Below are 27,938 nucleotides of genomic sequence, written 5' to 3'. Positions count from 1 at the left end.
GCGGCGCGAGCAGGAGGCTCTGCCGGCAGCAGTTATCCAGGGTTTCCGGTGCGAGGCCAGAGCGGGCGAAGCCGTCGGGGCGTCGGCGGTGGGGGTGCGTACGGCGGCGGCTAGGGGGAACAACTTGAGCAGAGGGTTTGTGGGCTCAGATGGTTTTGGCCGGTGCGGGGAATCGCGCGGGTTCAATGTGAGGGCTCGGGCCTGGGGGGGGGGGGGGGGGGGGGTGCAGGGCTGTGGCCTGTGCGCATGCGCGGGCCGCGCGCGCGCGCGGCTCCTGGGCGCGCGGGGCGTGGGTGGCTGCGCGCGCGCGACAGGGTGCGCCCACATGGGGCCTGGGGGGCGGGGAGGAACCGGGAATCCAGCGTCCCGCCACGTCAGTCCCGGGCCTTGAGCCTGTTCCGCGTGCGGGCTGTGGTGGGCCATTGTTGTGCTGGGAAGTGACTTCTGGAAAAAGGAGGCCTGACTGGGCACACCGGACTGACCAGAGACTGGGAGAACCGCTGACTCCCTCCGGTGAAGACCTGCCGGTTTGTTTCAAGCTTTGCGCGCCCCCTGATACTGGGATTTCTGATCCAGGCTGAGGAGAACTTTTCAAGAGTCTGGAGAATAGCAATGTGTTTGTTTCTATAGGATCTGTTCCTAACCTGACATTGCAAACTACAATGAAGAACCAAGACAAAAAGAATGGGCCTTCCAAGCAATCAGGCAACACTTCCAACCCCAAAAACACTCCGGGGCAACCGGAAGCAGGACCTGAGGGAGCCCAGGGGCGGCCCAGCCAGTCGGCTCCTGCGACAGAAGCTGAAGGTTCCACCAGCCAGGCTGCAGGGAAGGCAGAGGGTGTGTGCCAGCGCTGCTTTTCCAATGCGCAGGGGGAGGAGTTTGTGGCGCGCCGGTCTAGCTTCTGGAATTAGAGGCCCAGGCCACTGTTTACCCAGCGGAGAGGAAATGTGGAGAGGAGGCCAGCGCTGAGTCTGCGCAGCACCCCCAGGCGCTGGGGAGTGGATACAGCCTCCCATTCAAAGCACAGGGGCAGACCTCCAGACAAGGCTCTGACAGGATTAAGTCAGGTTGAGGTTGGCAGTCAGATGAGACTCCCAACCAGCAAATCCAGGTTAGAAACACCTCGTTCACCAATGGGTAATTGATGTTTATACTTGAGGCATTTCTGGTGCTTTTTTTTTTTTCCCTCAACCAGTGAAGGAAGGATTTATTAGTTGAAGAAAGTAAAGAGAAATCTTGATTTCCCAAAGCACTGTCTCCTCCAGAACTGTTTTTTTTTAGGCAGCACCCAGTGGCTTGCAGGATCTTAGTTCCTACCAGGGATGGAACCTCCTCCTACCCCATGAAGCCCAGAGTCCTAACCACTGGACTGCCAGGGAATTCCCTGAAACTTTTTTAATATCAAGAGGCAACATGCAGGGTGGAGAAGGGAATGGACTAGAGTTTAGATGTAGAGTTCCTGCTACATGGTGCCACCCCTGTGTGTTGGATGGTCTGCTTACTTGATTTCTTTTATGCTCAAAACAAGCGTGGTTGGGCAGTAGTGAGAAATAATTGGCTTATAGGGAAGTAAACTGAGGCTTAGAGAATTTAGGCAACATTTAACCCAAACCAGTATGTTTGGACCTGAAAAACCCCAACCAGCAGCCTAATCATCTTATTTCCCTCTCTGCCCTTCATCCTCTCCTGTAGGAGCACAAGCCAAGAGTGCTCAGTCTGGAGCCCTCCGTGATGTCTCTGAGGAGTTGAGCCGCCAGCTGGAAGACATCCTCAGTACATACTGCGTGGACAACAGTCAAGGGGGCCCAGGTGAGGATGTGGCACAGGGTGAGCCTGCTGAACCCGAAGATGCAGAGAAGTCCCGGACCTATGCCTCAAGGAATGGGGAGCCTGAGCCAGAGACTCCAGTAGTCAATGGTGAGAAGGAAATCTCCAAGGGGGAGCCGGGCCCGGACGAGATCCGGACCAGTGATGAAGTCGTAGACCGAGACCACCGAAGGCCACAGGAGAAGAAGAAAGCCAAGGGTCTGGGTGAGCAGAGAACAGCTACTTGTGAGGGGAGGGAGTTTGGACCTGACATACCTGGGCTAGCCTGCTCTGCGAGGATTCAGAAGAAACCCGACTTCCAGAGCTGCCAAACGACATAGTCTAATCAAAGCCAGGACAGTGGGGCCATCACGTAGAGGTGTGCGGTTGTTCATTGCATTAGGGGAACAAGTGCAAACCAAAGTCCAATATACTGTTTGAGAAGATGGGAAGCAGGAGTCATCAGTAGGCATCTTGTGCTATCACCATTTCTAACTTGCTGTGTGACCTTAGGCAAGACGTTTCTCCTCTCTGTTCCTTAGTTTTCACTTCTCTACACAATAAGAGAATTGGACTAGACCAGAGTTGAAAACTCAAATAAGTTAAGCTTAGCCAGAGGGCCCCAGGAGACCAAGAGAATGCCTCCTTTATCCAAAGGCTTGACTGCCACGTGGTCCCAGTGAGTTGATAGTATGTTAGAACTGTAGCTGGCTGCTTTTTTTAGCCAAAAATATAGAGTTAGGTGAAATCTCTAGATTTGTAACAGTTGGCAACTAATAGGATAGGAGCCAAACAAAACCCATCTGTGGGTTGGATTTGGCCTGTGTGCCAACGATTTGCATTCTCTGCATTGGTCTCTCAGAGCCTCCAGGGGTTGACACATCAGGAACCTGGCACAGTGCTGTGCATGGTGGCCCCAGGCACAGGCAGTGGAGGAGTCACTTGGGTGGGGATGGAGAGTGAGTGGGTTAAAGAAGCAAAGGTGATATTATACCCACATCTTATGGGGTCACTACTCCCCCATCCCCTCCCTGTTATCCTAATTTAAAGAAGCGTTGGTTTTTTTTTTTTTTTCATCTTATGATCAGATGTTGAAAGGTATGTTTATTTATTGGCAGGGGTATAGTCATTTTAAAGTACACTGTTGGCTGCCTGTGTTGACTGGAGTGCAGTGTTCTTGAGGAGACCTATTCCTTTTGTGTCCTTCCTTTTTCAGAAGGGCCTTCTTTGCATTGAAAGTGAAAGTCGCTCAGTCGTGTCTGACTCTTCACAACCCCATGGACTATACAGTCCATAGACTTCTCCATGCCAGAATACTGGAGTGGGTAGCCTTTTCCTTCTCGGGGGGATCTTCCCAACCCAGGGATCAAACCCAGGTCTCCTGCATTGCAGGCGGATTCTTTACCGCTGAACCACCAAGGAAGCCCTTCTTTGCATTGAAACAGCACTGAATTCACAGGTGGGATACCTTTTTTTCACCTGTAGGTAGAGCAGGCAGTTTTCTTTCTCCCACTCCTGGTGCTCATCTCTGAGATTTCATAGAGACTCATTCTTTTTTTTTTTCTTTTTTTTAAAGATCTTTGTGTAATGGGTGGATTGATTCATTGATTGTTTTGGCTGCACTGCGTGGCTTGCAGGATCTTAGTTCCCTGACCAGGGATTGAATCTGCACCCTTGATAGTAAACATGTGGAGTCCTAACCACTGGACTGTCAGGGAACTCCCTCAGTCCTTTACTGAACAAGTATTTGTTGAGTGTGTCCTCTGTGGTGGGCACTCAGGATGGTACTGGGGCTGTACTGGTGGGCAGAACTGAGTGGGTCCCAGTGCTCCTGAAGCACACCAAAGAGCAGGGAAGGCAGCCAGGTCAGCAAACAGAAATGAAAAGTCTGATAGGCGAGAATAGTGGGCCCAGACCCAAAGGGGGCCTCCAGAAAAGGAGGTACATGCCTTTGCTCCCTGTGCTTTGCAGGAAAGGAGATCACATTACTAATGCAGACGCTGAACACGCTGAGTACCCCTGAGGAGAAGCTCGCAGCTCTGTGCAAGAAGTATGCTGAGCTGGTCAGTGCTCCCCCTTCACACACCCTCCCTGCCCTAGGAGCTTGGCACATTTTTAACTACCCCAAGTTGCATTATATTTCTTCCTATGGCCCTGAATAGGCTTATGGGAGGGGAGCTGAGCTGAGCTGGGAAAGGACCAGGTCTAAGAAGGAGGTGAAGGTCTGAGGCCAGGAAGCAGAAGGATTATCTGTCAATAACGAAAAGGCCAACATGATACTCAGAGTCATGTTGAGGAGAGAAATGGGGAATCAGGGTCTGTTGCTGTATATAAGGAAGAGGGTAGCAGGTGGGCTGGTCTGTGGACACAGGTGTCCTGAGAGTTGGGCAAATGTGGTTGGAGAGTCTTACAAGCTTTGAATCTGGAGGCACAGCTTGGAGAGAAACTGGCATCTGCTGGCTGTGAGCCTCTGCTGGTTGATCCTCAGCGTCCATTTCTGTATCCTTGATATGGGGCCCTTGGGGTTATTTGCGGCAATGTGTGAAGCACCATCGTAGTGTCTAGCCTGAGCTGCAATGGCTGGAGTTGGGTCAACTCTGGAGACCCTGAGTCCCCACGCAGCTCTTCCTCTGTCCCTGTCTCCAGCTGGAAGAGCACCGGAACTCCCAGAAGCAGATGAAGCTCTTGCAGAAGAAGCAGAGCCAGCTGGTGCAGGAGAAGGACCACCTGCGCGGCGAGCACAGCAAGGCTGTCCTGGCCCGCAGCAAGCTCGAGAGCCTCTGCCGTGAGCTGCAGCGCCATAACCGCTCCCTCAAGGTGGGCCATCCACTTTTCCTGACCTCACTCGTCTTCAGTAGCTTTCCCCCTAAAAGGAGCACGTGCTTTGGGATAGAAAGAGATTTCCTCAGTGACGCTGTGCTTTGAGCTGCTTTACCACTTGACGTGCACTTGTATTAGGTGAGGTAAAGGTTAAGGTGCTGAGGGAATCCGGACGAGGGGCTTCAGGTTTGTCCTTTCATAGAGTCCAGGGGAGCAGCTCTTCTCCCGGAGGGCTGTCAGTCAGGCCTTGGTCCTTGCTGCGCTTCACCTAGGGTGGGTCAGTCTGATTAAGGCTTGGTCAGTACTGTGACCTCCATATCGTTAAATGTACCCTTTGTGTTTCTTTAAACCTTTGCATCAGTATGCATGTTTTGCACCTTGTTTTGCTCAGTTTTACTGTATGTTTTAAAATGTTATAAATTTAATATAGATATGACAGAGTAAAATGTGACAAAAGTCTAACAAATCAAAGGTAATTATTGCCCACCATCCTCAACCCCAGCCCCAATAGAAACTGATGGGAAACAAACCTACTTATATGTAAGTTTAAGCATAGCCGTCTAAGTTTCCTGAGTATAAAATGTAACATAGTTTTGTTTTTTAATGAAATTATTATACATGTATTGTTTCATAGCCTGTTCCATTTTCTCAGTGCCTCATCTTTCCCTATCATTTATATAAGCCTGCCTCATTCTTTTTAACAGTGGCATTATATGGATATACTGCATTTAATCAGTACCCTAGTTAGTATGTTTTGTGTTGTTTCCAGTTTTTCACTGTTACAGAGCTACAGTGAAAGTTCTTTTTATGTATATCCCTGGCTAATTATATAGGATTTATCCATAGGCTGAATCTCAGAAGTGAAATGTCTAGGTCAAAAAGTATCAGATTTTAATTTTAGTAGATCTTGCCTTCCCACCAACAGTGTCCAAGTGCCTAATTCTGCACAACCCTACCAACCCTGGGTATAACTGAATTTTAACTACTTGGTCAGGGTGAGGGGGTCACAGATAAAAGCACATTTAACTGAGACTAATAGACCTTCCAAACTTATTCTGAGACCAGGATGAGTAGGCTTCAGGAGATCTAGATTTCTTTAGAAAGGCACTTACCTGTATACCTACATTTTTCTAGGGAGTCTCTGGCTTGATGTCACCTGTTTACAGAGGGGTCCATTAGAAGCCCCCATTGCTTGACATCTCTTTAGAGCCTGGCTACTCCTCACTGGGAGAGCAGGGAGGGCTACTGGGAAAAAGCATCCATGGACTGGTGGGAGAGCCCTGTGAGGCTGGAAGCGGTGGATGATGGAGCTGGGGGTGACTTCTCTGCCCAGGAAGAAGGTGTGCAGCGGGCCCGGGAGGAGGAGGAGAAACGCAAGGAAGTGACCTCGCACTTCCAGGTGACGCTGAATGACATCCAGCTGCAGATGGAACAGCACAATGAGCGCAATTCCAAGCTACGCCAGGAGAACGTGGAGCTGGCTGAAAGGCTCAAGAAGCTGATTGAGCAGTATGAGCTGCGGGAGGAGGTGAGGGGTCGCCAGGGGACTGAGGAGTCTGGGTGGGTGCCAGCACCAGGCATCACTTTCCGGGCTTCATCCCTTCACCCATTCCCCCTTCTTACCTTGGGAGGGATCTAGATGAGGAACTGAGGTGATGAGAGGAATCTTGCTTGTGACCACACAGCTGGATCCGTAGTGCCCTGTCCTAAACTGTAGGGCCAGATGTCCTTTGGAATAAAACTGTCCACGTTCTAGACTGGAGTTATATTCATGGATCATGTATTTTGTTGCACCCCAGCAGGGATTTGTGGCAGCACCCCAAATCGGACACGTTAATGCTTATGTAGTTAAACTTCTGAGTATTCTCACCTAGGTGTATAATTAGCCCTACCGTGATATGGGTCAATTTTCTCTGCCTACTTAAGACAATTTCAGTTTTCAGAGTATTTTAGAATTTGGAATCACAGGGTAGGAGCTGGAACTGTGTTCAGTGATCGACTCTAGGGGCTGTGCCCTCCAGTTACTTGTTGCTTTGCTGCCCCCACCACCTGAAAGGGCAGGATGTCACTCCCTTGACTGGTGTTGACTGCTGTCCCAGGCACTCGAATCCCTCTCTTTGGGTCCCTGCATACTGTCTTTTGGCCCTTGTGGGCCAAGTGAAGGGCCCTCTTCCTCTTCCCTCTCCTTTCCCCCTGGTACTCCCATTTACTAGGGAGTTGGGCTACAAAAGTGCGGGTTCTCAGTCCAGTGGAGTAATGAGGCTAAAGGTTTGAGTGTATCTGTTACTTGGCTTCCTGGGAGGTGATCTCATCCCGTTCATGCCAGACTAACTCAGTGGGAAAGAAACAAGGTGAGGTTGGGAAGTAGACCTTCCAGGGACTTGGGGCCCACAACCTATGGGACACATGGGAGTCCAGCATGTCATACTGAAGTGGGAGACTGGGCAGTCCCCTGGTCTCTGCATGTGGAGCTTCCTATAGCTATTGGGCCTCCCTAAGAAAAGCTCCTAACAGATGGAAACCACACACCCACCCCGACAATGCTTTCCTGCAGCACATTGACAAAGTCTTCAAACACAAGGACCTGCAGCAGCAGCTGGTGGACGCCAAGCTCCAGCAGGCCCAGGAGATGCTGAAGGAGGCAGAGGAGAGGCACCAGCGGGAGAAGGATTTTGTGAGGCTCAGGCCCCAGGGGTGGGGGTTCTGGAAGGAGGTGGGTCGGGTTCTGGCTCAGCTCACAGTTAGGTGTGCCCGGGAGAGGTTGTTGTCTGGTTAGGCCAGGGCACTGCTAGCTCAGAAACCATCTGAGAGCAGGAAGCCTCGGGGGGTCATGGTGCATATGGCTAAAACAGTCCAGACGCAGCCTCTCGGGGCTTCTGATGGAATCTGGGGTCCTGTCTAATCAGACCCCTGTCTGGGGTCCTGAAATAGCTCCTCAAAGAGGCTGTGGAGTCCCAGAGGATGTGCGAGCTGATGAAGCAGCAGGAGACCCACCTGAAACAGCAGGTAAGACTATGTAGCCTCCCACGTGCCTCCATGGTCCCCAAGCCGAGCCCCATCTTGGGGGAGGGAAGTGGAACCCTCATTCTAGGCCCACCTTGACTCCTGTGTGACCTTGCCAAGCCTTTGTTCTCTCTGGACCTGGCTGGCACCTATGTGGTGGTGACCAGGTGGGAAGGCAAGCTAGAAGGACTTGTTCCTGGTCCAAAGTGTTGTATTCCTTTTGAGGAGGCGGAGACAGGACAGGTGATTTTAATTATGTAAATTAGACTTCATTCTGGAAGAAGAGTTTGAAAAGGAAGATTACAGGAAATACATAAATCACCCCCAGTCCTACTTTTTAGGCTTAACATTTTAGATTATATCCTTCCAAATAGATGGGTTTTGTTTTGTTTTAAGGAAAACTGGTATCTCAACAGAACTGTTGGGTCAGAGGGCTAAGGGTGGGTCTGAGTGTGTTGACCAGAAGTGCCCTCCAGAAAAGCCATCTTACCTGTGGGCTTCCCTCTCACCCAGCTTGCCCTGTACACTGAGAAGTTTGAGGAGTTCCAGAACACTCTTTCCAAAAGTAGTGAGGTGTTCACCACATTCAAACAGGAGATGGAAAAGGTAACTGTGGTCCAGGTTGGGGGTGGCTCTGGGGGTGCAAGCAGCTTCATTCTGAATTGAACACGAGGCCTGCCTTCAGGAAGCCCCCATCCGTGGAGTGCTTCATGTGGCACCGTTTACAGTAACATGTGATTGATACCATAGAGGGGTAAGAGTGGGCGTATTTACCTGGATACACCCTGAGGTGGCTCAGAAAGCACTGATCTCGCCCCCTTGGGACGGTTTCCCACCTTGGAGACACAGATGCACAAATCACCTGACCCCCTGACCATTTCCTTCTATGTGTCATATAACCCAGATGACTAAGAAGATCAAGAAGCTGGAAAAGGAAACCACCATGTACCGGTCCCGGTGGGAGAGCAGCAACAAGGCCCTGCTTGAGATGGCCGAGGAGGTGGGCTGAGTACGGTGTGCAGTGGGCTGGGGGTCTGTGAAATTCTTGGCCCTTTCCTGTACTTTCTACCAAGAAGGATGCAGTGAGCCCCAAGTGAAGCTGGGATTCATGCGCATGTCTGTCCAAGTCCAGAGGCACCAGCTGTCTCCTCAAGGGAGGTAGTGAGCTTAGTGATAGGTCTGTAGTGGAAGCAGAGAGAGCAAATGGAAGAAAGGAGGGAAAAGCAAGGGGCGCCGACGTGTGTGCAGCTGGCGTGCAGAGCCGTGCAGATAATTTGATTTTGTGGCTTGAGGTGAAGGAGGAGAAAGGAATTGATGGAGAGGCTGCTGTGTGCCAGACCCTGCTACGTGTGTGGATGCGCCAGCTCACTGAGCTCTCTCAAGATCTGTGAGGTGATGTTAGTAGTCCAGGCTAACTGATAAGGCAACAGACTCAAAAGCCAAGCACTTGCTAAGGCCATCTGGTGAATAAACAGAGGAATCCATCACCTCCAAGCCATGCCCCTTCTCTATACCACACCTGTCTCCAGCTGGCAGTCATGTCTCAGCATAAACCAGGACTGTTTACTCGAAAGGGGCCAGCTTTTGACTCTGGCCAGTGCCCAGCGTTGTTAAAATGTGAATGGTGAACGTTTTCTACCAAGTCGCAGTATGTGGGCGGTTGATTATATGGAACTGAAGGCCCCATTTCTCTCCCTAGAAAACACTCCGGGACAAAGAGCTGGAGGGCCTGCAGGTGAAAATCCAGCGGCTGGAGAAGCTGTGCCGAGCACTGCAGTCAGAGCGCAATGACCTGAACAAGAGGGTGCAGGACCTGAGTGCTGGCAGCCAGGCTCCCCTCACTGACAGTGGCCCTGAGCGAAGGGCAGAGGCTGCCAACGCCTCTAAGGAGCAGGGCAGCGAGGGGCCTAGGGTTCAAACACCGAGCTCCCCAAGAGCCACAGAAGCTCCTTGCTGCCCCGGAGCACTGAGCACAGACCCTTCAGGCCAAACGGGGCCCCAGGAACCCACCTCCATCACCGCCTAGGGTGCCCATGCCAGGGGGCGCTCTGGGAAGGGAGTGAGCCGCTCAGCCAGGCCCGGCCTGTGGGAGGCTCCCACCGCTGAGGCCCAGGGTGCTTTGACCTGGCTGACATCTGACTGCAGTTTTGGATTTTATGGGTCAGTTCTGCATACATACGGCATATGTGCAAGGCCTCATACATTTATATCTGTAAGTGTACAACGGGCTTGCATCACAGGTGAGGGTGTGTACACATCAAGTCAGTGGCTCTTCTGTGAGCTGAAGCGTCTTAAAGGGGAGCTGCCGTCACAGTAAGCTGGCAGGACAAGTGTCTTGAGCTTTTCCCTGCCCGATGTGAGGCTCACCCCTCCCTCCCTGCCCTTCAGAGCTCATGACAGGTGACACACCCAGGCCATGACTGTGTTTCTCTTAGCGGGACTTGGGCAGCTCCAGCTCTCCTAGCTCCCCTGGAAGCTCCTTTGCTTCCCTTGACCTGGAAAAGGGGTCTCCAGGCAGAGTGTTGACAGAGCACTCGGAGCTGGTGATCAGACTGCTTCCCTGCCTAGGACGAGGGACCTGGAGCGTGTTCTGTGCAGGGTGATGTGCTGGTAGGGAGCCCCTCAGGTGCCGCTTCCCCTGCGTGCTGGTGGTGCCAGGACCAGGCCAATGATGCTTCGCAGTAGCCTTATCATTCACAGGTGCCTCTCTAGCCTGCACAAATGACGGACAAGAGATCACCCAAAGGATTCTTTCTGAAGGTCTGGGGTTTGGTTTCCTTGGTGTTTGTTTTGCACATGACAGTGTTTGTATTGAGGCTCTTCTGAGGAGGAGGGGGTGCTCTACCAGTGGTGCCTGGGTTCCTGGCCTCTAGCGCCCCACCCGCCTCAGCACCCTGCCTGGCACCTTTGCCGCATTGGTGCTTAGGTTTCCTGCTTGATGAAGTCAGATTATTTATAGTAAGAGAAAGGAAAGGGTCCCCATGGCTTTGCCACAAGCTTACCAGTGGCTTCAGTCCTGGGTGGCCACTGCTGATGCCATCACTGTCTCCCCGCGGCAGATGCTGGGCCCTGGGTCCAACCGTCCCCTTGGCTTGATGAGTCTGCTTCATATATCCATGCCCACAATGTGCATTCTTTTTTGAGATTTGCCCTGATTTTGTTACCCACGTAATACGAGCTGAGATATGCCCTCCTTGACATCCTACTTGTTCTGTGTGAGACCCGCCAGGTCTTGTCCAACAGCTAACGGATAAGAATGAGGCTCAGCCATTGACTGAGCCCCGGAAGTCCAACAGGTCTTGTCCAACAGCTAACGGATAAGAATGAGGCTCAGCCGTTGACTGAGCCCCGGAAGTCCAACAGGTCTTGTCCAACAGCTAACGGATAAGAATGAGGCTCAGCCATTGACTGGGCCCCGGAAGTCCGCAGAAGGGCTACAGATAGTTGTGTCTGTTTCTATTCCGACTCCCACCCCTCACACATGCTGCTCTGTACTCTGAAACACCTACAGTTTGCAAACTTGCCAGAGCATTAGCCAGTCTTTATACAAAACACTTCTGGGACAGCAGAGTGTATGAGTCTTGCATCAGGAAGCAGGGGTACGCTGGGTTTGGGGGTACCATAATCCCATCTCCAGTTGGGCCTCAGCTTCATTGTAGCTGTGGAAGCCATAGACCAAGATGGATTGAGTGGATGAGTTTTTGCTTCTTGCTGTATTTCCTTGAAGTTAGTTCATTGTCTTATAGCTCCTTTCATCTTCCACAAATAGCCCGCTCTTAACAGCTCTTAAATCCCTCAGGTGATAAGGTTCATAAAGAGTGTGAAGTACTCCTGAATTACGTTAGGACTTAAACCAGAGATGGCAAATGAATGACACACCATTTCCCCTCTTCATCCATGGGTGGTACCACTAATCTGCTTCTGAGTATTTCCTGCTAGATTCCTGGTATACCCTCATTTCTCAAGATTCCCCCAGCAGCCAGTGTGAGTATTGAGACCTATTTGCCATCTCTGGCTGAGATCCTGCTCTGCTGAGGAACAGAAGAGCTGCCAACAGGGTTTGCTGGGCTAAGGAAGCACGGGAAGAGGCAGAAGTTTCTGCCTGCCCCCTTCAAAGAGCAGGGAGGCCTGCAGTGGCCCACAGGATCACCTGCCCCACTTCAGCTACCTCTTAAAGCCTATAGTGTTGGCAGGGAGGGGACTGCCAGAGCCCAGTATGGTGTGGCAAGTTACAGTCTTCAGAAGCCAAGTCTAGCTGCTTGGTGAGCAAGGTGGCCCCAGCTGTGCAGGGTAGGAGCTCTGCTCTCAGCTCAGCCGTCCGTCTGTAGCCATCCAGGCCAGGCTGTAGGTGGGGTCCCATTGTCTCCGTTGACCAAATCTTTTCAATCACTACAGCTGCTCTGCTTGCTCTGCTTTCCAAAGTCAGCCCAGGTTCCTGGGTGCTGCCCACACCAGCCAGGGTCCTGGGCCAGATGAAGAGGTGGCCTATCCATGAATGAAGGCCAGTTCCTTCCTCACTGGGGCAGGTCTCATGCCCATGACCTCAGTTTTTGGACCAAGAGCTGTGTTGGTTTCTTAGATTGCTAGCTTTTCCTCTAGGGGACCACCGTGGGTGAGGCTCTGCTGACAGTAACTTGTGTTCAGGGTCTTGGCCAGCTGAGAGCTTCGTGTACACCAGATTCTGAGAGGTGGCAGCAGCACTTTTTAAAAAGTTTGTTTTCTGTGCGGTTTTTGGACCATGGGCTGCGCTCAGGCACTTTCTATGAGAGAATGTTATGTCTGTAAAGGAGGGTTATTTCCCCGCCCCCGCCCCCACCCTGGTGTCGGTCGGGGAGGGCCCAGGCCTGCTGAGGTGGTTCTCGTGCTGCTGCTCCAGCCCTCCCACCTTGCACAGCACAGAGGAGGTCACCCTAGGGACAGCCAGGCACCTGCCTGGGGGAGGGGTGCTGCCTTCTGTCCCTGTAACTGCTTCCCTTATGGCCCAGCCTGGCCGTCCAGATTTGTTTGAAGCTGTGCAGACAGCTTTTTTGTCTCCTTTTGGTATTCCCAACAGCCAGGGACTTGATGTATTTTAAATCCACGTTAAATAAAGAGTCTGTTGCCTTACTTTCTCTCCCAGCCTTCGTGGTCCTTTGCTACTTTTGGATCCATCCGGCCGTCACTGCTGTGTCCAGATCTGTGACATGTCTGCTTCTGCCCTGGTATGGTGCACCTTCCAGAGTGCCCTCCTGCCTTCCAGCAGTCGCTGCAGGCTTCGGACACTAGCAGGTTCACTTCAGCTGCCTGAGCAGAGCCCTTGGCAAAGTTGGCATGATGCTCATCAGATATATATGATTTTTTCCCATCAAAACTTGGCCTCTGAGAGCTCATGGGCTAGTGAGGGGGAAAGGTGCTTTTGGATACAGAAAAGTTGGTTGTGCTGTGGGAGCAGAGAAGAGGTCCTGTTCCCTTCACCAAGGGGATAGAGTTAGATCCCAGAAGAGTCTTAGGACCCAAAAGGCAAGTGGAAGCTCGACTTTCAGTGAGGAAGTGGTTGATTTGGCAAAGCGGGTGCTCTGGAGGGTAGTGGGAGGAAATGAGCCCAGCCAAACCACCATGAGCCACTGTGCCAGGCTAAGGAATCTGGGCTAGATCGAGAGAGAAGGAACCACTGATGTTTACGAATCAGTCAAGTCTGTGAGAAAGGCACAAAGAGTGGAGACTAGAGTGGCATAGGCCAACTAGTGGGGCCCAAATTAAGGTGAGTGGATGCTGTCGCCATTGCCACTGGGCCTGTCCACCATGGGTTGTATCTCTGGCACTGGCCCACCCAAGAGAATACACAGGAACCTCCAGGTCCCTTTGATTTCATGCATTCCATCCCAAGATCAGAAGCTGCACTTCATGCTTATGAATGCGTGTGTTTCTTACTCCTGTTCTCCCACCCGAGGCGAGGTGTAAAAGTTGAGACTCCTATAAGGGAGACATCCTACTGGTGCCTCACCCAGCATCCTGGTCTCTCCACCTGGGCTGGTCTGGCCCAAAGGATTACATATGAATACCCGCCACATGGCAGAGACAAGTGTCCTTCCCTCCAGGCTTCCACAGGCTTATGTGTCCACACTGATTGTTGAAGAAGTCTTAATGTCTTCCCTTCTGGAGCAGTCTAGATGTTAGAAGCACCTGGGAAAGAGCCCCAGTGAGGTGCCTTTGGAAAGGGTGCCCACCCCTCTGGAACTCAGTGAGGCCCAGGCCCAAGAAATATGCTCCTGCTCAGTGGGGGTGGGGTGAGGGGAGGGGTAGGTAAGTGCGGTGGTGGTGTGCTGTCCTGGGGCAGTTATCTGAGACTGCAGGGCAGCCTCCTGTTGCATCAGATGCTTCTCAGGAGACCTGAGCTAGGAGCCTCTGACTGGTCTTTTAATAGCTGCCCCATTGATCTGGCCTCCTGGGGCAGCACCAGCAGCGCTGGCTGAGCCTTCATCAGATACTCAGGTTTCCCTCCTGGGGACTGGTGTTAAATGCTGGGTAATCGCACTGGTTTTGCTCTGACCTGATGCTCCCCACACGTGTCCCCTAGGCCTGGGGGTGGGGAGAGGGTAGGCTTGGTCTTGTCATTTCATGAATGGCTGAATATACCCCCATCGCCTACCAGAATGGGTGCTCTGGAGGGAGTGGTATTACCCTCAAAAGAATATTGTCGACTTTTAGTAAAACGGGACAATGACTACCTTCCTTCAGGATTGTTAAAAGGATACAACCCTCTTACACTGTTGGTGGGAATGCAAACTAGTACAGCCACTATGGAGAACAGTGTGGAGATTCCTTAAAAAACTGGAAATAGAACTGCCTTATGATCCAGCAATCCCACTGCTGGGCATACACACTGAGGAAACCAGAAGGGAAAGAGACACATGTACCCCAATGTTCATCGAAGCACTGTTTATAATAGCCAGGACATGGAAGCAACCTAGATGTCCATCAGCAGATGAATGGATAAGAAAGCCGTGGTACATATACACAATGGAGTATTACTCAGCCATTAAAAAGAATACATTTGAATCAGTTCTAATGAGGTGGATGAAACTGGAGCCTATTATACAGAGTGAAGTAAGCCAGAAGGAAAAACATCAATACAGTATACTAACGCATATATATGGAATTTAGAAAGATGGTAACAATAACCCAGTGTACGAGACAGCAAAAGAGACACTGATGTATAGAACAGTCTTATGGACTCTGTGGGAGAGGGAGAGGGTGGGAAGATTTGGGAGAATGACATAGAAACATGTAAAATATCATGTATGAAACGAGTTGCCAGTCCAGGTTCGATGCACGATACTGGATGCTTGGGGCTAGTGCACTGGGACGACCCAGAGGGATGGTATAGGGAGGGAGGAGGGAGGAGGGTTCAGGATGGGGAACACATGTATACCTGTGGCGGATTCATTTTGATATTTGGCAAAACTAATACAATTATATAAAGTTTAAAAAAAAATAAAATGCGATATGAAAAAAAAAAAAAAGGATACATAAAATGCATAATAGGGGACCTGGACTCACTTGAAAGATGGTTGTCTTCTCTTGCAGTTTCTTTCTGCTGCTGCTTTTGTGTTTCATATTTTTTGTTGTTCAGTTATTCAGTTGTGTCCAGCTCTTTTTGACCCATGGACTGCAGCATGCCAGGCAACCCTGTCCTTCACCAGCTCCCAGAGCTTGCTCAAACTCCTGTCCATTGAGTTGGTGATGCCATCCAACCATCTCATCCTCTGTCGTCCCCTTCTTCTCCTACTTTCAATCTTTCCTAACATCAGGATCTTTTCCAATGAGTCAGTTCTTCCCATCAGGTGGCCAAAGTATTGGAGCTTCAGCTTCAGTACTTCCCATGAATGCTCAGGATTGATTTCCTTTAGGATTGACAGGTTTCTCCTTGCAGTCCAGTTCAGTTCAGTTGCTCATTCGTGTCTGACTCTTTGCGACCCCATGAATCGCAGCACGCCAGGCCTCTCTGTCCATCACCAACTCCCGGAGTTCACCCAAACTCATGTTTTTCGAGTCAGTGATGCCATCCAGCCATCTCATCCTCTGTTGTCCCCTTCTTCTCCTGCCCCCAATCCCTCCCAGCATCAGGGTCTTTTCCAATGAGTCAACTCTTCGCATGAGATGGCCAAAGTATTGGAGTTTCAGCTTCAGCATCAGTCCTTCCAATGAACACCCAGGACTGATCTCCTTTAGGATGGACTGGTTGGATCTCCTTGCAGTCCAAGGGACTCTCAAAAGTCTTCTGTAACACATTCAAAAGCATCAGTTCTTTAACGCTCAGGCTTCTTATAGTTTAACTCTCACATCCCTACATGACTATTGGAAAAAACCATAGCTTTGATTAGACAGACTTTTGTCAGCGAAGTACTATCTCTGCTTTTTAATATGCCTTCTAGATTTGTCATAGCTTTTCTTCCAAGGAGCAAGTGTCTTTTAATTTCATGGCTGAAGTCACCATCTGCAGTGATTTTGGAGCCCAAGAAAATAAAGTCTGTCACTGTTTCCATTTCCATTGTTTCCCCATCTATTTGCCATGAAGTGATGGAACTGGATGCCATGATCGTTTTTTGGATGTTGAATCTTAAACCAGCTTTTTCACTCTCACTCTTTCACCTTCATCAAGAGGCTCTTTAGTTCCTCTTCGCTTTCTGCCATTAGGGTGATGTCATCTGCCATATCTGAAGTTATTGATATTTCTCCCCCTGACAATCTTGATTCCAGCTTGTGCTTCATCCAGCCCGGCATTTTGCATGATGTACTCTGCACATAAGTTAAATAAGCAGGGTGACAATATACAGTCTTGACATACTCCTTTCCCAATGTGGAACCAGTCCGTTGTTCTGTCTGGTTCTAACTATTGCTTCTTGTCGTGATCTGAATACAGGTTTCTAAGGAGGCAGGTCAGGTGGTCTGGTATTCCCATCTCTTTAAGAATTTTCCAGTTTGTTGTGATCCACACAGTCAAAGGCTTTGGCGTAGTCAATGAAGCACAAGTAGATGTTTTTCTGAAACTCTCTTGCTTTTTCTAGGATCCAATGGTTGTTGGCAATTTGATCTCTGGTTCCTCTGCCTTTTTGTAAATCCAGCTTGAACATCTGAAAACTCTTGGTTCACATACTGTTGAAACCTAGCTTGGAGAATTTTGAGCATTACTTTGGTAGCATGTGAGATGAGTTCAGTTGCACAGTAGTTTGAACATTCTTTGGCATTGCCTTTCTTTGGGATTGGAATGAAAACTGACCTTTTCCAGTCCTGTGGTCACTGATGAGTTTTCCAAATTTGCTGGCATATTGAGTGCAGCACTTTAACAGCATCATCTTTTATGTATTTTATATGAATATATATATGCATTCATTCATTATCTCCCAGCTCCCCACCTCTTTCTCTCCTCCATTTCTGACAAAGCTTCCACCATTTTGCAAGGGATTGTAGCTTCTCTCTTAAACTGATAGGCAGTGAAAGGGTTTTTTGGATTGTCCTCACATAACCAATATCATCACCTTAATTCAAATGGAGACGTGAAGTCGAGTGAAAGGGACAACTTAATAAATACGGAGATGCTCCTCCCATCTTACTCCATTCACTCTATAAAAGGTCAGTTTCTCTTTAAATGCAAATTACCTACTGCGAGCTCAGCTTCCACCCATTCCTTTTCCCTTGTTGGAGAGAGCTGAGGGCGGAGGGAACTCGCACGGAAGCATCACTCCAGACCCTAAATCTTCAGGTTAGTTTCCCCCTTGGGGGTGGGTGCAGAGGCGGAATGACGCTGATCTCTCGCTTCATTTCGGATCCTGGCTCCCGAGCTGAGAGATCTTTTGGCACGCGACTTTAGAGACTGATTGTGGAAAATAGATCCCAGGTCGCCGCCACGCATTCCTGGGGAGCTGGGGGCTCCCGCTGTAATTCTTCTCTCGCGTCTCTAATTGGACTAAGCTGCTGCTGGGCCACGCATTTGACCGCGCTTGTTTCCCCAGCACCACACCCCCTCAGTGCCAGCCGGCTTCGTGCCGTTTTAAATGCTTATGCCCCAGGCGCCACCCCAGAGTGCGGAGTCGGGCTTAGTGGTGGAACCTGGAAGTAAGCAGCTTGGGGAAAACCCCGTAAAGGGCCTCCAGACCTCAGGCGAAGGACCTCCGCGGACCTGGAAGCCGAGGGGGCGGGCCGGGAGGAGGCCGAGCGGTGCGAGCTTCGGCGCAGCCTTTGTTGGAGGCCCAGGCTGCCGGCTGCCCTGCCGGACCACCCGGCCCTCTCTGACTACAGCTGCAGTCAAGAGGGGACTTCCCGACTGGGGAGGGTGAAGCAGCTGGAAGTCTGTCCCAGGAACTAACGGGAGTCTCCAGGTGTTTACCGTTGGGGGTGGGGGAAGAGAGGATGCCAAGTGTCTAAGTGCGGGGACTGAGCCCTGCCAGCTCAACCATTGATGCCCATCCTCTAGGGGTTCGACATGGGGTCTTCCCAGGTGATCCCATGCACGTTTTGATCCCCTTCCATGCTGAGGTCCGTCAGGGTCTGTCCAGGCAGTTGCTGAATAGAACTGGAGTCTAATTAAAACACCCCTAATCCCCAGCTGGGCTCCTGCCAGCTCACATCCACCTAGACTCCCCCTACATTTCATCCGCCGGCTCCACCCCTCCGCTACGGGGACTGGAAACCCCGGGAGCAGCTGCAGCTGAGAATAGTGTCTGGTCCACTCCTTTCAGGCAAGACCTAGGTTTCAGGCTAAGGCTCGAGGGCAGAGGGGACCTGGATTGGGCCACAGGTCTTTAAACTACACAGCTGTGATCTCAGCAGTAGGTGCTGGCACCTGGCCTTGCCCACACTGGAGTAATGGGGGATAGTTAGAAGGTCCTGGGGCCATCCTTTGCAGTTCTCAGGGATAGCTGGAGGGAGGGATGGCTTTGCCGACACCATCTCAGCGGGGCCGCCTCCCTCCCAGGGCCTGAGGCCTAGCCAGCCTCCAATGGAGGACAAGAAGAAGAAAAGGAGTCCCAAGCCCTGTTTGACCCAGCCAGCCCAGCCCCCAGGCACACTACGCAGGGTCCCAGTGCCCACCAGCCACAGTGGCTCCTTGGCCCTGGGACTCCCTCATCTGCCATCCCCCAAACAGCGGACCAAGTTCAAGAGGTAGGTACAGATGGGAAGTAGGGCAAGGAGGGAGGGACCCTAACTCTGGCCTGAGCCCTGTGGGCAGCAAGGTAAAGGGGGGCTTAGCCTATAATTACTAAGCAGGAATCCATGCCTTCCCTGGGGCTCCCCCTCCCTCCACTGGCCCCTGAGAATTCAGACCCAGTCCCTACTTTCAGGTGTGTTGGGAAAAGACCAGGTGGGTCCACAGTCACCCAGTGTGATGATGCACCTCAGAGCAGGGAGTGAGCAGACTTCTAGGAGGTGAGTCAGAGAAGGCTGTTGGGCACACTGGAGGCATGTCACGCGGGCAGACACTTATATTCGTGAGTAAAGTCAGTCCATATATGGATTCTCGTCCTCCCTATACTACATCTCATCCTCATATTAATCTAAATCACGTACACGGACAAAGGTTTCATTGCCTTAGGTAAATACGAGGTCATATTTATAGGATCATGTGATCATCATATACTTTCAGGGGTAACGAGGTACAGAAACGGTCGGGTACCATAAAAATTAGAAAACTTGAAATCGGTAAGACCACCCACTAACTAATAAAAAAACGTCCTCCCTCTCCCCGTGTATCACACGGTCCGCCCTAGGGTAAAGGAGTTGGTCCTTAGGTTAGGTTCCGGGGACGTCACCTTTATTTCTCAGAATTGGTGACGTGTTGATCCCTTCAGGGTCACTAATAGAACTATACGGATTACCATTTACTTTCTCTGGTTCCTACTTGTAGAAACGTACTTTACAAGGGAACCATAGAGATTAAAAGAACTTCTCTAGAGATCAGAAAGGGTAAGATAACAAAAGGAGATAAAGAAACGTGACTAGTGACTCCTTCCGAAAAAATAGAGAGGAACGATAAGAAACCTTGAGACGTAAGTTTACTCATATAGAAAGGAGAAGTCCTTTACGGAGGAGTCTGTCGGTAAAACGAAAAAACGTAAAGAAAAAGAACCCCTGTCAGAACGAGGGACAGAGAACATGGTACAGTACTTGAAGGTAGGTATCAAGTAGTCCGTGAGACAGATAGTCTAGATTAGGGAACTTAGATAAAGAGTGAAGGTGACATATTAGGATTCCCCAAACTAAATCCAGTATGGACTTACCAGATCACCAAAAGGGATTGAAGAAGTTAAATTCAGACTTTGATTTGTTTTTGATATGTTTTTTTTCTAGAAGTAGTGGGTCTATTAGTGCTACCATATTAGTGAGTGGATCTCGGACTGTAGGACCTTACACTTCAGTTCACCCGGAATCCTTCGTAGTAATACTTGTTTTAATCACCTCCACTACCTTAAGGTCGACTCGATAAAGTTTAGGATTTTCTACTACGGTACTTTCACGACGTGAGTAATACGGTCGTTTAAACCTTTTGGGTCGTCACCGGTGTTCTGATCTTTTCCAGTCAAAAGTAATGTTAGGGTTTGTTTCCGTTACGGTTTCTTACGAGTTTGATGACGTGTTACCGTGAGTAGAGTGTGTGTGTGATCGTTTCATTACGAGTTTTAAGGGGTTCGGTCCGAAGTTGTCATCCCTTGGCACTTGAAGGTCTACAAATTCGACCAAAATCTTTTCCGTCTCCTTGGTCTCTAGTCAAACGGTTGTAGACAACCTAGTACCTTTTTCGTTCTCTCAAGGTGTTTTTGTAGATGAAGACGAAATAACTGATATGGTTTCGGAAACTGACACACCTAGTGGTCTTTGATACCTTGTAAGAATTTTTCTACCCTTATGGTTGGTGGACCGGACGGAGGACTCTTTAGACATATGTTCAGTCCTTCGTTCTCAATCTCGACCTGTACCTTGTTGTCTGACCAAGGTTCATCCCTTTCCATGTAGTTCCGACATGTAACAGTGGCACGAATAAATTGAATGTACGTCTCATGTAGTACTCTTCGTGACCCGACCTACTTCGTGTTCGACCTTAGTTCTAACGGCCCTCTTTATGGTTATTGGAGTCTATACGTCTACTGTGGTAGGAATACAGTCTTTCACTTCTTCTTGATTTCTCGGAGACTACTTTCACTTTCTCCTCTCACTTTTGCAACCGAATTTCGAGTTGTAAGTCTTTTGCTTCTAGTACCGTAGACCAGGGTAGTGAAGTACCCTTTATCTACCCCTTTGTCACCTTTGTCACTGTCTGAAATAAAAGAACCCGAGGTTTTAGTGACTTCTACCACTGACGTCAGTACTTTAATTTTCTGCGAATGAGGAACCTTCTTTTCAATACTGGTTGGATCTATCGTATAAGTTTTCGTCTCTGTAATGAAACGGTTGTTTCCAGGTAGATCAGTTCCGATACCAAAAAGGTCATCAGTACATACCTGCACTCTCGACCTGATATTTCTTTCGACTCTCGACTACTTAACTACGAAACTTGACACCACAACCTCTTCTGAGAACTCTCAGGGAACCTGACGTTCCTCTAGGTTGGTCATGTAGGATTTCCTTTAGTCAGGACTTATAAGTAACCTTCCCGACTTCGACTTTGAGGTTATGAAACCGGTGGACTACCCTTCTGGACTGAGTAAACTTTTTTGGGACTACGACCCTTTCTAACTGTCTCCCTCTTCCCTACCTGTCTCCTACTCTACCAACTTACCGTAGTGGCTAAGTTACCTGTACTCAAACTCATTTGAGGTCCTCAACCACTACTTGTCCCTCCGGACCACACGACGTCGGGTACCCCAGTGTTTCTCAACTTGTGTTGACTTGTTGACTTGACTTGACTTGACTTCCTACTTGTAAAGACGTGTCCTTTCTCTAGTATTTAAAGTGATTTCCTTCAAGAACTCTTAGTCAATGAAGACAAAGTAAAAAATAATGAATAAAAAATAGAATAAAAATTAATATGACCCATAAGTAACAATGTCCGACCGGAAGAGATCAACATCGACCGTCCCCGACGAAAGGTCGACAGTAACCTACCGAAGGGTAAAGTTACCGAAGAAAACAATACCTCGTATCTGAGCTCCACGTGACTGCAGTAACCAACATCGTGTCTCGGAGTCAGTGACGCCGAGTACTCGAGATTTAGTACCGGAGTCATCAACACCACGAGTTCGAGGAGTCATACACCTTAGAAGAACCTGGTCCCTAGTTTGTGTGTAAGGGACGCAACCGTCCACCTAAGAATAGGTGATTCGGTAGTCTCTTCAGGTTCTTAGTCAACGAAATCCTTCACTTTTGAATCTTCTTCGAGTTCGATACCATAAAGTCTTTTTCTCGTTGTTTCGTATGTGAGTTACTTCAACTTCTAATCCATAAAGACTAACGGTCACATAAATATATCCAATAATGTCACTAAGAGGGTAGGGTTGTAGGTGCAGAGGAGTATTCCTGTTCTTTTTGTACGACCGTTCAAAGGAGTCCCGGGGTAAGTATAGGGACAGGGAGTTCGACATCTACTTCCCCAAGTCGTATCCCTACTGGTGCTGCATGGAATGACTCTGTTAACGGACGAAACTCCTCCTCCCCCTCTTCCGTCTTGACTCTATATGAGGATTAGGACAGGGTACCTTATTCGTTTACTGACAATCCACTCTGGGTGTCATGTGTCTTTCGAAACATGAAGGGGAGGTGGTTTCTCTACAAGTTATACCTCCTTTATTAGAATCTTATTCTCTTTTCCTAGGGTCTTTCACCTCCTTAAGGGTCGTTAGGTCAGTGTCTTATGTCGTACTACATTAACGACTCTCGTAGGTTTGTCCGTCTGAACTCGTGGTGTCGTTTAAGTGTCTTCAAGTCTTAAAGGTACACACACCTCTTACTCTCTACGTTATGGTAGTCTGACACGTTCTCCGACTGATCCTGTGACTCTTTGGATCTCTGATCTCGGTCGTCCCGTGTGTCCACCCCTGAGTACCACTGACACATCAAGTTCCCCACCGTATACCGGTGTATCACCAGTAGCCGGTAGTGTCAGCCCTCCTTCAACAGGTTTATGGGGTTATGGTTCTTTTTTATGTAGACCTACTATGTTGGAAGTATCCACTATTGAAACGAGACACAGACCTATAAACGATCGTAAAAACCTTGATGTCACCTTAACTTTGTTTATAGTCTTTCTCTGTCCACCCTCTACTTTTTCATGTAACCCCCACCTCCACCCCCAGTCTCGACTGTCACTCCTACTACTCCAAGGGCTCGTGGTCCTGGTCCATGTACCTGTCCTTTTCGTACTTCTCATTCCCGACGACCAGACCTAGAAGACTCTCAGGACTCTTCTCCTTAAAACTCTGTTGAAAAACCAAAAGACGTAGGTACATCGACTAGTGACACGGTCCATTGACTGTTTCGTTTCGATTAAGTCTGTTTGTCCTCAGGGGTTTATATTTCTTTGAAATAGGATAATTACTTGTGGGGGTCTTTTTACCTGTACTCAAACTCGTTTAAGACCCTCTATCACTTCCGATCCCTTCGGACCTCACGACTGCAGGTACTCCAACGTTCCTCTGTGCTGACTCACTGACTTGTTAGTCTTTTTGCTCCTTTTTTGGTGTGTGTAAAACTGATTGTTAGCTTATAAGGAAGGGACTCTCGTACTATTTGTGGTAATAGAACATGTCTATAATAAAATCCCTTTTAAAGAAGGAGAGAAGATTGAAAAAGTGTTTACTCACTGACGGAAGTTCTGGTAGTTGAAAACACCGCAGGTCGAGTCGAAGTCGGATAAAGTCCACATCGTACAGTTACCGAGTTTGCAAGAAGGAAGAAACCCCGCCTCAAAACGGAGAACCTATTAAGACGAAAAAGGTTTTAAAGACATCATCAGCTCGCCGAGGTATACACAAACACCACGTGAATGAAACGAGACACCGGGATGGGGGACTGTTGTTGCTTAAACTAGTCTTTCACCACAGACCGGCTTAGACCGGTAGAGTTCCTAACGGTCCAAACAGTTATACCCTCTTAGATTAAAATTCGCGAGGGCCTTAGACTCTTGTCCGTCCGTCTTTTCAAAAACTCAGCGTAGCAGAACCCACCCATTGGTAGCGGTCGGAGAGGAAAGACGGGAGGTTTGGGTCTTGACAATGAGCAGGGTTTTGAGCGGAGGTTTTGATATAGGACAATACCCGGGGCGGAAGACGAGCGTCGAGGCGGGTATCTGAATCAAGACCGGAGTCGGCGAAGGCGACCCGGATAAAGACGGAAGTCAGGCGCAAGACTCGACTGGATCTCCAGAGCGGGGTTGCGCTGCTTTTGATGGCATTGCGGTTCCCTTGAACGGTTAGTTAGCTTGAACTTACCGTCGGTCGCAGGACCTTGGGGCGGGGAGATGTCGGCACCGTGATTCGCCTTCACCGCAGTGTCCGAGCGCTGTCGTAAAACCAGTCCGACCAGATGCGGACCACCTTTCTCCATCCGATCAGCAGGACACAAAGTGTAACAACACCCACTCAGAACGCACCTCCGTCCCAAGACCCGACGTGGCTCCAGCAATATGTCGTGCAACCCGGACCGAAGGCCCCCCTGAGGACTCTCTCCGGACCGGGGAGGAAAGCGCAGGCATCCTAGTCTCAGTGGCAGCCCACCATTCACGACACTCCCGCGCAGACGCCCCACATCTGTAACTGACACGAAAGGATAAGCTTTCGGAGGTCACTCAAGAAATACTGAAAGCAGGTGCTCCTTTTCTTATAGGCGACAAGGTCACACGCAACGAGGCAGGGGGTGCAGGAGGCCCACAATGCTTGGACCGATGGGACAGGACAACGAGTCTCATAACCCCTCTCAACCAAATTTGCGGACGAAGAAAACATACTTTTTATTGCAAAGTGGTTTGTTAAACCGAAAGAGAAACGCGCAACAAAAACTTATAAAGTATCTCCATGTCTAAGGAGCCTAGTTCCTTACGCGTATAATGAGACAAATATACATACATCTAATGTCTTGAACAAAATTTTTGCGTGTGTATGTGTGTCGCTCTCGTCAATTCAGTAGACTTTATGGATCCCAGCATTCTAGGGTGTCAGTTTGTGCCCAGAGGTCCTCTATGCTACCTCCGAAAAACTATGTTCAAGTTCTTACTCTTTGGTATTTATTGAACAAACCTAATCTACACATAAAGGGGTGTAATACACTAACACATTGCGGATCTTGGAGTTATTTTACACTGGAAGGTCATGTCACTTACAAGCAACAGCATCTAAGTAAATCAAAATCTTAAAAGGTACGAACAAGAGAGGAGCTAAATGCTTATGTGGCACCACTCGACAAACTGTTATTCAACTTTTATTTAGCGTATGTACTACTGAACGGAAAATTTATGAACCATTATGAAGAAGATTTCTATACCCGTAATAGGATGATTTATAGACTTAAGGTAATAAAGTGTATTCTTTCTATTTTTATTATTATAAAACTTCATAGATGATATTATTCAATCGGAGAGGTGCACCAAGGTTTTACACAAAAACCATGAAACCCCTAGATCTTGGGTTAGTCCCGAATATACACTGTTGACAATTACGGAAAAACAGAAAAAAATTGGCTCTAGTGAAGGGCAACAAACAGATAATTCAAGTAATATAACTGTGAAACTCCTCAGTGTGTAACAAATTTTTCAGTGTCAAAATATAAACACGAAAATATAAGTGTCATACAAATTCAAAAGGAAGTATAGCACATCAAAGACAGTCAACCATTAACCAACTCTCGTACCAACCGTTTGAATAACAGACTTTTTCAGGTCTATCAATCACGAACTACACAGTGCTCGTTATTCCATACCTTAATGAGTTGAGACGGAATCATCATCTTATTATGACAGCTGAATCCCTTTGTTTACCCGTATAGACACTAGGTTTCTTGAAATAAATGTTTTTGTGTGGGATACTGGTTTTACACGGTTGAGGACCATATAAGATGACCAATAAAGAATGCGTATAAAACTTCCACTACAACACATGTAGTTCAACCTAAGGTAGTCCTCTACATTTAAATCCTATCGGGAACCAACACAACGAGTCATCCTGATAAACGAATTCGATCCTTAGTAGTCTCAAAAGATAAAATTTTCATCTGAAAGGATATTTCAGGATACACGCCACTATAAGACTAGGAGTCTTATTGAACAAAGGGTCGTGGAAGGATATTAAAGAAAATCGTAGACAATAACACACTTATTTGAAGAGACATATAACAAAGTAGAAAACCCCCACATGAAACTCCCAGTCGAAGATCTAACAAAAAGATCCAGTAGTTTGTTTATATATAAATGAAGTCACCTAAATTTAAGAGAATCTAGAACACGGTAAAACATCAAAGACTAGTTGAAAATTTTCCGTACAGATTTTGACTAATACTTTTTTACGTTCCTTGTCTAAAATCAAAACGGTAGTCCTGCGAACAAAAATTCTTATTACAGGGTTTTCTTAAAAAAGTAGAAGTTACTTTTTATGTATCAAAAAGTCTTGATATCGTAAAACTAAATATACAAAAACAAGGTCCTGTAAAGTACACTCAGAATGAAATAAAAATACAACGTCAGGACAAAAAATATAAGGGAGTTAACACACATGACATGATCTTGTAAAACACTTTTCACCGTTTAACAGACCGTCAGGTGTTCACTAACACCTTATTGAAATTACTCAATCTGAGACACGGTCCCTGTCTCTTTGTTACCACCATACATATGGACACCGACTAAGTACAACTACGTACCATCTTTGATTGTATTATAACATTTCGTTAATAGGTGGTTAACTTTTATTTTTTATTATTCAGACAACAAAAATTCAACGAGTCAGCACAGGTTGAGAAGCGTTGGGGTACCCGATGTCGTACGATCCGACGGGACAGGAAGTGGTAGAGGACCTCGAACAAGTTTGAGTACAGGGAACTCAGTCATTACGGTAGGTCGGTAGAGCAGGAGACAATAGACGAAGAGGAGGACGGAAGATAGAAAGGGTCGTAGTACCAGAAAAAGTTACTCAGCCGACAAGTGTAGTCCACCGCTTTCATAACGTCGAAGTCGAAGTCGTAGTCAGGAAGGTCACTTATAAGCCCTGACTAAAGGAAATCCTAACTGATCAAACTAGAAAGTCAGGTCCCCTGAGAGTTCTCAGGAAGAGGTCGTGTGTCAACATTTTGTTTAAGAAACCGTGAGTCAGAAGAGATACCAGGTTGAGAGCGTAGGTATGTACCGATGACCTTTTTGGTATCGAAACTGACATTGTTTGAAAACAGTCATTACAGAGTCGAAAAATTATACCACAGATTCAAAGAGTATCGAAAAGAAGGTTACTGGTTCTGAATAGAACGTCCACGTCAGTGGTACACGTCACTAAAACCTCGGGTTCTTTTAATTAGACGGTGACAAACGTAACAAAGGGGTAGATAAACGGTACTTCACTACCCTGGTCTATGGTACTAGAAGTCAAAAACTTATAACTCAAAATTCGGTCGAAAAAGTGAGAGGAGAAAGTGGAAGTAGTTCTCCGAGAAATCATGAAGAAACGAAAGACGGCATTCCCACCATAGTAGACGTATAGACTCCAATAACTGTAAAGAGGGTCGTCAGAACTAAGGTCGAACACGAAGTAGGTCGGGTCGTAAAGCGTAGTACATGAGACGCATATTCACTTTATTCGTCCACTGTTATATGTCGGAACTACATGAGGAAAGGGTTAAAACTTGGTTAGACTAAAAGGTACAGGTCAAGAGTGACAACGAAAAACTGGACGTATGTTCAAAGAGTCCTCCGTCCATTCCACCAGACCAAAAAAATTAGAAAAATTCTTAAAAAGTCAAACAACACTAGTTGTTTCAGTTTCTGAAATCACATCAGTCATTTTATCTTCATCCACAAAAAGACCTTAAGGGAACGAAAAAGATACTAGGTTACCTACAACTGTTAAACTAAAGACCAAGGAGACGAAAAAGATTTAGGTTGAACATGTATACCTTCAAGAGTCAAGTGTATGACAACTTCAGATCGAATTTCCTAAAACTCGTAATAGTACGACCGTACACTTTACTCACGTTAACACACCGTTAAACTTATAAGAAACCGTAATGGGAAGAAACCCCAACTTTACTTTTGACTAGAAACGTCAGGACACCGGTTAATTTTTATTTTTTATTCTTTAAATTCTGTTTTGTTGTTTTTTTTAAGTATATCGTTAACAGAATAGACCCTTAAGTAAAAA

At 48.2% G+C, this 27,938-nt stretch overlaps 1 protein-coding gene across 3 annotated transcripts; it reads left to right on the top strand.

Moving 5' to 3' along the window:
• TXLNA (taxilin alpha) lies at positions 1–12,738 on the top strand. 3 transcript variants are annotated; one of them, XM_002685068.6, is made up of 11 exons: positions 1–94; positions 631–840; positions 1,696–2,034; positions 3,781–3,872; positions 4,456–4,626; positions 5,963–6,157; positions 7,184–7,303; positions 7,561–7,635; positions 8,146–8,238; positions 8,537–8,632; positions 9,332–12,738. In XM_002685068.6, exons 2-11 carry the CDS (start codon positions 663–665, stop codon positions 9,656–9,658), a joined length of 1,686 nt encoding a protein of 561 aa, XP_002685114.2. In that variant the 5' UTR covers positions 1–94; positions 631–662; the 3' UTR covers positions 9,659–12,738. The 3 variants fall into 3 exon arrangements, with proteins under 3 accessions (XP_002685114.2, XP_005201964.1, XP_059745748.1); XM_005201907.5 differs by lacking the exon at positions 1–94 and adding an exon at positions 291–527; XM_059889765.1 differs by lacking the exons at positions 1–94; positions 631–840 and adding an exon at positions 3,202–3,268 and having other exon boundaries at positions 1,951–2,034.
• The last annotated feature ends 15,200 nt before the right edge of the window (positions 12,739–27,938 follow it).

The sequence above is a fragment of the Bos taurus genome, chromosome 1, assembly GCF_002263795.3.
Source record: "Bos taurus isolate L1 Dominette 01449 registration number 42190680 breed Hereford chromosome 1, ARS-UCD2.0, whole genome shotgun sequence".
NCBI lineage: Eukaryota > Metazoa > Chordata > Mammalia > Artiodactyla > Bovidae > Bos > Bos taurus.
The sequence above is the reverse complement of the archived record's forward strand: the minus strand, read 5'-3'. Positions and strand labels throughout refer to the sequence as shown.